The sequence below is a fragment of the Crocodylus porosus genome, unplaced genomic scaffold, assembly GCF_001723895.1.
Source record: "Crocodylus porosus isolate Cpor-Errol unplaced genomic scaffold, CroPor_comp1, whole genome shotgun sequence".
NCBI lineage: Eukaryota > Metazoa > Chordata > Crocodylia > Crocodylidae > Crocodylus > Crocodylus porosus.
Window position 1 is genome coordinate 996,438 of NW_017728943.1, and position 9,400 is coordinate 1,005,837.

At 45.1% G+C, this 9,400-nt stretch overlaps 2 protein-coding genes across 3 annotated transcripts in view; both read right to left on the reverse strand.

Moving 5' to 3' along the window:
- Positions 1 to 1,844: 1,844 nt before the first annotated feature.
- Positions 1,845 to 7,101, reverse strand: HOXB7 (homeobox B7). Its single transcript, XM_019548389.1, has 2 exons — positions 6,164 to 7,101; positions 1,845 to 2,884 (listed from the first exon to the last, which is right to left on the reverse strand). Exons 1-2 carry the CDS (start codon positions 6,561 to 6,563, stop codon positions 2,631 to 2,633), a joined length of 654 nt encoding a protein of 217 aa, XP_019403934.1. The 5' UTR covers positions 6,564 to 7,101; the 3' UTR covers positions 1,845 to 2,630.
- Positions 7,102 to 8,073: 972 nt separating this feature from the next.
- The window catches only part of HOXB8 (homeobox B8), a 3,690-nt gene continuing 2,363 nt past the window's right edge, over positions 8,074 to 9,400 (reverse strand). Inside the window, exon 3 of one of the 2 annotated variants that reach the window (XM_019548384.1) lies at positions 8,074 to 9,229. In XM_019548384.1, coding sequence (XP_019403929.1) covers positions 8,922 to 9,229 — 308 coding nt within the window. In that variant the 3' untranslated portion in view covers positions 8,074 to 8,921. The remainder of the gene's footprint in view (positions 9,230 to 9,400) is intronic. The other variant, XM_019548385.1, reaches the window with a different exon arrangement.

The window sequence follows — 9,400 nt, forward strand, 5'->3', positions numbered from 1 at the left end:
AAAATAAAAGAATATGCAAAGGTTTTTTTGGTTTTTTTTTTTTTTTTTTTTGTTCCTGGGTGGGGGTTTGATGGAAATGACTGACTCGCACCTTGCACGTTAGATTAGAAAAAAAAAATGCCTCCCCACCCCCGCTTTTAAAGGATCAGCTCTGTCAAAGCAATGGGTTTATTTTATTTAAATGTGTCATTATGAATCCTTGAGCTGGAATAGAAAATTAGCAGCCGCCTGCGCTGGAGAAACCCAGAAATAGATCGAGATAAATAGAGATATTGAGGCGGAAATGCGGTCTGTATCTATAGCATAATCTAAACCTGCGTATTTTTGCCTCGCTTCGTATTTATGGTGGTTCTTGGAGGGAGGGAGGTTGGGGGAACCCACATACACCACACACACGCGTTGTTAATTGCAATTTGTCTGATTTTCTTTGATTTTCAGTGATTCTAAGTTGTACCGCTATCTGATTTTTGCGTAGGTAAAATTCACCAGCCAGGTTTGTTTTTGCGCCGATAAGATTGGATCCAACAGATTTGGCATAATAAAGGTGTGCTTTTACAAAAAAATCAGATTAAATTCGGAGGCGCCATTCACTGCAGAGGTACCTGCCTCAGGGGGATAAAAATATTTCCCCAGAAATAGGGCTTTTCTGGTACCCAGTTCCCGCTAGGGGAAAATAACCCAGGGGATTTGAGAAAGGGGATGGAACATGCAGTTTCCCCCCTGTTTTAGCTTCTCCCCAGGTCGGATCTTCATGGGAAACCAGCCCCATCCTATCTGATCCGCCTAACAATTGCTGCACTATAAATGCTGATTATTTTTAAAAAAAATAATGCGGCGCATTATTTTCTCCGCATCCTTTTCTGGTCCTATTAAAGGTATCCTACGCCTTGGCGGGGGGTGAAATAAAAGGAAGATAGTTCATTAAAGATTTCAGCTTCAGCGGGGATGGGATGGAGAATGAAGGGAAAGAAGGGCAGAAAGAAGGAGCGCATTTTCCCATTGCACCTAACAGGGAGTTGCGGCGTATTTCCTATTCTTATTACACCACTTTTATACAGCGCGGCCTTTACTCAGGCCCCGCCGGAAGAATGCGGGATTTTATTGAGCACTGGGAATGTAAATAAACAATTAAGTAAAGAAAAAGAAAAAAGAAAAAAAAGAAAAGACAGAGAGAGAGAGAGAGAGGAAGAGAGCGAGAGAGAGAGGGTTCCTCAGCAAGTGCTTTTAAACCCGTTCCCATTGTTTTGCATTGCTGATGTTTTTCTTCCCCTGCGTTTAATTGCTTTAATCTATTTTATGTGTGCTTTGATGTTAAACATTATTTGGCGCTAATGAAATAGTTACAGTCCACAATAAAGTAACTGAAGGGAGGAAAAAGAAGTGAGTGTGGGAGGGAGGAGACCCCCAAACCCCAAAGCCGCAGCAAACGATCTCGGTTCCTTGGGAAAGGGTGAAATCACTCCGTAGGACGAAAAAAATAAAGAATATTTTGATTCTTGCCTCTTTTCAAGGCCTCTTTCTCACCCTTCCTCCTTCCGCAGGAGCCACCGGGTTGATGCTTCGGGAAAGAGAATTCTTCTAGTTTTCACCACTGGCCATTACCTTTTTCTCCTGCTATGAGTTTTATTTCGCCTACAGCTGTGGAGTGCTCTGGAGAGGGGATACGGTCACGTTAGACACAGCGGGTCCGCAGGGGTAAGCAGAAGACGGAGGGTAAGAGGAGCCGAGACAGGGATTCCTTTATATGTTCTTAGCCAGAAATGACCCGCCCATGATGTGTGTTATCCTGTTTATTATTATTCTTTTAATAACAGGAGTGCAATAAAGCGAAAGCAGCTTTGGAGTATTGATCAGTTTGTTTGTTTTTTTATTTCGAAGAATAATCGTCACAGACCAGGAAAAAAAAAAACCCAACCCAAACCAAACCCCCAAAGAAACTCCTCGCCATTAAATAATTTGCTACCTTGATATACATCGCTTTACGCTGCACAATATTAATTCATCTTTTTTTCTAGTGACTGGAACAAGGGAGTGGTCCAGGTGAAAATATACACAGACAAAACAGCCTAGCAACGAGAAAAGAACCACGGAGGTTACGAAGAACAAGGCGCCAGGATAATTCATAGTATATACAGAGCACTAGAGACGCTATGTATAATTTCCCTTCAGACTCTCAGATCACATTTTCTAGTGAAAGGTGCTAACACGACCACGTTATTTCATACCAAAAAAGCACACGAGGATATACAAACAGGGAGATTTACAAATACTGGTACTATATGAAGACCCACATAGAAAAATGTATCTAGTCTGACTCTAAAGCCACATTGAATAGGCAGATAGTATCATCCATTCTATTGTACAAAACGAAACAAAACAAGACTTTAATATAGGTAGTATTTTTTTCAGTGTCAGGAAACAGAAAGTCTCATCCCTAGGTTTTTATGCTGCATTTATTATTTATTTTAATATATAGTCTTTTCTGCTCCATGATGTTTAGTTTCCTGGATTAACTTTCGGGACTAAAGTCCTCTATTCCTTTTATTTCTTTTTTTTCTTTCTTTTTATTTTTTATTTTTATTTATTTTTATTTATTTTTGCTTCCCCAACCACCCCCCAATCTCTCTCTTTCACTCTTCCTCATCGTCCTCCGCGTCTGGCTTTTCCTGGCTATTTGAACCAGGGCAGGCGGTTTTATTTTCCTTTTTCCACTTCATGCGTCTGTTCTGAAACCAGATTTTGATCTGTCTCTCTGTCAGGCACAAGGCATGGGCGATTTCGATGCGTCTCCTCCGCGTCAAGTAGCGGTTATAGTGGAATTCTTTCTCCAGCTCCAGGGTCTGGTACCTGGTGTAGGTCTGCCGGCCCCGCTTTCTGTCGGTCCCTGTGAAACAGTACAGGACAAGTCAATGAACTCTTGGGCGGGTGAGATTCCAGAGACTGAGACATTCATATACATATACATATACATATATGTATGTATATGTGCATATATGTATATATGTGTATACACACACATGCTCATATATACGTACACATGAATGTGTGTGTATACATATACATATACACACACCCACACACACATATACACATGCTCACGCACACACGTATATATATACACACATAGGTATTAACTAGCCCTCGTCATAACGCAACTACTTCAGGCACCAAGACGTTCATCCTCAGCTGCAGCCGATTGCCCAAACTGCAGTGAGCTCCGACAATTTAACCAGCTAAGGATTCGACCTTCCTTCACCCCCTCTCATTTTGCAAGATTATTTCCTTCTCCCTTCCTGCCTCCGAACCGGCACTTCTCTAATTGTTTTCAATCTGTTGATGCGGGGTGTGGATGGAGGGAAAGCGTGTCCTTATTTTGTCTGTTCGGCTACAGGCGTGGAGAGGGGACTTCAGAAACTTCTCTATTACTTTAATATCAACCAGATGCTTTCCTCTTCTTTTTTCTTCCCACTCCCTCCCATCCCTTACTCCAAGACATTTCTAATGATCAAGCAAGGAAATAAATACACGCTTTCCTTAGAGAAAAGGCTGTGTTCGACATTCCCAAGCAACTATTTGTCCTCTCTTAAAGCTGTCATCGGGAACCTCGTGTGGACAGTGTGTAATGTTCTTAATTATTTAACGGAATGGCTTGGATATAGCGCCGTTCCTTGGGTCTCCTGGAAGCCAGTGGTTGACACGGATTATGTTACTCCGGCAGATGAAAGCGTGTGTGTGTGTCTGCCTGTGTGTGCGTGTTTTGTTTTGTTTTGTTGGGTTCTTTTGGTTTGTGTTTTTTGGTTTTGATCTGTCAGAAAGATGAGACAGCAAAACCCAAGCATTTGGGAAGAAGAATATTTTGATCTACATGGGAACCAGATCAAACAAAGACCCAACAGTTATCCATTCCCCCCACCACAACTATTTAGAGGTCTGTGAAAGGAGGTCTGGAAGGGACTCAGAGCCACTTTTTTCGTGGCATTTGTTGGAGTTCAATTGGAAATAATTATACAACAACATGATGCTTGTGGATGATATCCCCCCTCCCCTACTTTCCCATTGCGACGTGGATGGCCAAGATAAGTCTTCGCCATCTCTCTCAAGCATTCCACTGGGCTCTTTCTTATTATTTAAGGGAAGAAAAGAAAGTGTCATTCAAGCAGAGGGAGAGAAAAAAAAAAGTGAAGTAGCCAGGCTGGCTGTGAAAAGGAGGCAAGAAAGTAAAATGTGCAGGTCTGTGGAATGCGGGTTGTAAACTCCGCTGAAGGAAAAGCCATAAACCGCTGGTGAATGGGGATCTCTGAGACTGTCTCTTCTAGCTGGTGAGAGTCCATAAGCACAATCACACAGTGGGCAAGCGGGGAGGGGGTGAGGGGGAGGCCGCTCTCAGGAGCAGGTAGCAGAAGTTTTAAGGACAGCAAGCCGCGAAATACTTAACACTAGTACTTCGGGTTTATAAACCGGCTTCTCCTCCAGCAGGCTTTGGAGAATTTGAAAGCCGTCCCTCGCCTTGTTGCTACATAATGTCACATGTTAGAAGGAAGGAGGGGAGTCCTTAAATCTAAAGTCAGATAAAAGCAGAGATGAAGTGTTTACGACCAGAAATATTTGGTCTTTGATAAATCAACTGTAAAAGTGAATGAATTATGGAGCAGGTAATGGAAAATACTGACCACCAAATCAGGGGCAAGGTAACTGGTGCTTTTGCTAGCTGGGTTTCCCCCCTTACCTTTTGCATTCAGGTCGGGCTGGGGAGTTCTTCCCCTGTCCAGTTTACTAATAAGACATTTTCGGAATATTTGGCTTAAAGTGAACTCATTACTTATGACGCTATCAAGTTGCAATCTGGCAAGTCAGAAGGAAAGCGGAGCTTCCCAGCGGCAGCGGACGGAGCTCACATGTCCCACGGTACTGCCAATGGAACAGCGACTCACCCCAGCCCCTTCTCAGGGAAAACCAGAATAATAATAAACACCATATCTTCCCAGGATAATGTGCTAGTAGCGGCCTGAGAAACCCTCGGTCAGACTGGGAAGCAATTTCTCCCTCGGAAGTCAGCGAGATTCCCAGCCTGCTTCTTTTAATTCTTGAAATTCATCCGGTTTATTAGGATCCCAAGAAGATGTCAGAACTCTATCTCTGGTAATGAATATGGATATTTATTAAATGTTAATTGACACTAATACGCGGAGACGGGGCATGTTGGGGAATGAAATATCTGTACGCCAGCCGGTATGGTGCATTAGCCAGATTTGTATTTTAAATACATATGCTAAGTAGGCATCTTCACTTAATGAGACCGCTGTCCCGCTCCCCGGTCTGGTAGGGAGGAAATACGCATTGCCACGGAGCGGGCTTGGGCACCGCAGTGACAACATCGAGGGAGTCTATCAACTTTTGGGAGCTGGGACAAGCACTTTGGCTAATAGGCTCGATGCAGTCCCATTACCTGCAATGGACAATGAGCAAGCATAAACCTCGCAGCCCCGATTGCCCGGCTGTTCCGGCGGATCCCGTACTCATCACAGACGAGTCATCCCCTCTCCCTGTCTTTGGCCCCTCTACCCCCACCCCTCCCCACTTCAACCCCTTCCCCAGTCCCACCTTCGTGAAAGCAGGGCTCCAATTGCCCATGCAGTGATGTGCTGCGGTTCCTATTACAAGAATGGCAACATCCGAGGCTTTAATTGCCCCGTCTGCAACGTTAGGCTGGGGTCTGGGCACTCCAAAAGCAAACCCACCAGCCCTGCCAGCCTCCCCCAAAGAGTTTCTCTAGGAATATAGTGGAGGCAGTTCATTTCATTCAGATCTGAACCCTGAATCTAGAGGGGGTAGGAAGAGGATGGTCATGTTTTTTCACAGCCCAGGAAAGGCAAAGCGCCTTTTGCACAGCGCACACGCACACACACACGCACGCACACACACACAGAGCCTCAGGAGCGCTAATAAATATTTAAAGCTAAAAGGATGGCTTTAAGGTGGGGGTCTCTCTCCCTCTCTCTCTTGATGGAGAGGGAGAGCGATTCCTTTTTAGGCGAAACGTCACAAACCGAGCTGGGGACAATCCCCCCCCCGTCTCCCTCCCCTCTCCCCCTTGCAACGCCATAAAATAATTTACACCCCCCTCCCCCCCAAGCGCCTTCCCTAAAGGAGCCTTTGCACTTACCTGTACTCCTCATCCAGGGGTAGATCCGGAAGTTACTCTCGTTTTGCAAGTCTGAGTCCCTCTGATCCGTTTTGTTGCAGTTCTGCTTGGAGGCATCTCCGGGGCACATCATTGAGAGGTTTTGATCAAAGGGAGAACAGTGCATGTTGAAGGAACTGCTTTCCAGGCCGTAGCTGGTGGAGTACATGCTAGCGGGCTGCGGGTGCATGCTGCTACCATTGGTGTATAACCCAGGCATGGAGGCAGCGAAGGAGGAACTCGACCCAGAGCCATAACCCGTTCGTTGGGTGTTGGAGGCAAAAGCGCAAGAAGTTTGCTCAGAAAAGACTCCGGATGGGAAAACCGAACTTGCGGGTTGATATTTAGAAAATAAAGCATTCGCATAATACAATGAACTCATAATTTGGCCGGGTGATTTGTAGGCCGGGACGTTTTAGTGTCGGTTTTACGAGGTACCGTGATATATTACGGAATTAGAGTCCAGATTTACACCAAAAAGGACCCCTTTTTCCTCCCTGACCATGTGACTCCGGGGCACGTGATTTTGCCAGCTCCAATCAACGGCCAGCTCCCCCACTGGCTCCTTGTAATGTGGAAAAAAAAATTGTAGTACTGTTGGATTTATAAAATATGATAAATAATTGATGGGATCTAAACCCTCCAAGATCTATGCGAGAAGGGGTGGAATTGTGCTCGAGTCGATAAGCAACTTGTAATCAGTTTTCAACTGAGACGAAGAAAGGAAGAAAGAGAGAGAGAGAAACAGAGAGAGGGGAAAAGCACATTGGTGATAAACCAGCCTCTCTCTCTCTCTCTCTCTCTCTCTCTCCCTTTTTTTGCTGGAAGAAATAAATGAACGGAGCCCTATTTATTCTTTTTATTGATTCCCTCTGAAATCTCTTCCTTCGCCCCATTTCACTGTCTTTGTCATAGTTTTTCACGAGACTACATAATTCCCCCCTCCCCCCTCTCCTAGCTCTAGCACCCAAAAGACAAATGTCTCATTGATACCTATTACTTTCGGGTTCCCCCCCCTCCCCAAATGCCATTCAGCTCTATATTTAATTTATTCCAATGCCACAGGCGTCGAGCTACGCATTGAGCTGGCATTTGCTCTTTTTTTTTTCCTTGTTGCGAAAAATAAAAGACTCTACAGATCCCTTGTTCAGCGTGTCAGCGGTTCTGGGGGAGCCAATTACAGTTACAAGTAAAACGTTACCAGCTGGCTGACTTGCTTTCTGCTGGGGAAGCAGACAAACCTTCCAAAAAAGTAACCTGTCTCATTTATTCCAAGGAGGTGGAAGGGGTGGGGGGGGAGAAGAAAAAATTAAAAGCCTTACTGAAAAATGAGGCGATCGTGATTGATCTGCATCTAAGAGTTGCATCGTTCCTCCTTCCCAAGGTTATATTGCAAGGGTGAGAGAGAGAGAGAGAGAGATGCACCCTTTCGTATTGCCCTGGTGGAGGAGATCAATAGGCAGCGAAAGGGGGAGCGTGACAGCCATACCATGCGCAGCTGACCATCCTCCACAGAGAGCGGGGGCTCAGATCCGGGGGGTGCTGGGTGTCCCTTGGAAGAAGCATGCAGAGGCAGAGAATGACCTGCAGGGAGGGTTTCCACACCACCTCGACTGTCACCACCACCAGCAGCAACAACATCAACAACACAATCAACAACAACACAACCCCTGCTTGTTTTGCCCCCCCCCCCACACTCCTCCAACTGGCTTGCCTGCACCACAGACTCCTCCACAGCTCCCTCAGAGCAATCTAAACTCTTCAGGATCTCTGCAGGGCCAACTCTCCTTTGATGGCCAGCTTTGCGATTGTGACACAATTGACTTTTATTCCCTTTCTATCAAAGTGCTCCTGGAGGAGAGGAAGCCCGGTGAAAGAATGATGTCACGGGATTCTCGCTTGTAAACTTTATTGTAACTTTCTTCCGCCGCTTCCAGGTTTAGACAATAGAACAAAGTGATGAAAGAACAACAAAATATATCATTAGTTCCCCCATAAAGTAATTCACGTATACAGTATACATTCTTTTTTTTTCACAGTTAACCTAAGGATCACTTTACAACTTGCTCCACTGTGCGCATGCTATCTAAAGTCGAGAAAAAAAAAACGCTTTTGGAGGAGACACTTAAAATTGTAAACAAAACAGAACCAAAGGAAAAAACCCAACCGAACAAAAGAACAGAAGGAGGGAACAGAAAGAGAGAGAGCAAGAGGGAGAGGGGGAGAGAGAAGAGAGAGATAACTACAGCATAAATAGGCAGTTTCATGTTGTTGGGATGTCTGTTTCAATAGCTACCTCCAGTACATACAGTTAAGCACAACATAAAGGAGGAAAATCAAAAAAAGTGCACAATGTAATTTCACATAACTCCTATAGCATTGAAAGCAGTGTTAACCAACACCCCCCCCCCGAAAGAAGAGAGAGAGAGAGAGAAGAGAGAATTTCACAGTCATGTTTTACATAAGCTATTGCATTACACTACCACTAGTTAATAACTGGCAAAAGGCTAGAAAGACCTCCGATCTCTTTTGCATACTGTTCATTGTATCAAAGGACAATCAGGAAAAGTGGGTGCTTACAGCTATATTGTTTTACAGCAATAAAAGGGTTTCTTTTTCTCTTTTCTATGCATTGTTTTTTTTTCCTGCCCCCCCTCCCCTCCCTTACATTAACTGCCATTAACGTAAGAGTCAGGATCTCATCAAACCATCAGTGCTTGCCTTTCAGTTCTCAAAAATCCTATTTTTTGTCCCCCTTCTGTCCTTCCACCTCCTCGTCCACCTCGGCGGCTCTTTCCATTTTCTGTTTTTCCAGTTCTTCCTGCTCGCATTTGCTGCTGGGAAACTTGTCTTTGTTGTTTTCCTTTTTCCATTTCATCCTCCTGTTCTGGAACCAGATTTTGACCTGCCTTTCTGTCAGTCCCAGGGCGTGAGACACCTCGATCCGCCGTTTGCGGGTCAGGTAGGGATTAAACAGAAATTCTTTCTCTAGCTCCAGGGTCTGGTAGCGGCTGTAAGTCTGCCGGCCCCTCCTGCGTCCAGCGGCTGCTGGGGGATCGCAAAGGTTGGGGGAAGAAGAGAAGGAGGTTGAGACGTACATAAACCAGGCTCGGGAATACAGACACACACACAGAGGAAGGGGGGTGCAGGGAGAACACAGAAGCCAAGGCAGGAAGCGCACACAGAGCCGGAACGGCTCTTACAAAAGGGAGAAATAAT

Coding starts and splice junctions, on each gene's coding strand:
- HOXB7 (XM_019548389.1), bottom strand. CDS start 6,563: ATGAGTTCATTGTATTATGCGAATGCTTTATTTTCTAAATATCAACCC. Junction 2,885..6,163: donor CCCCTGGATGAGGAGTACAG/GTAAGTGCAAAG, acceptor ACTGTTTCACAG/GGACCGACAGAAAGCGGGGC.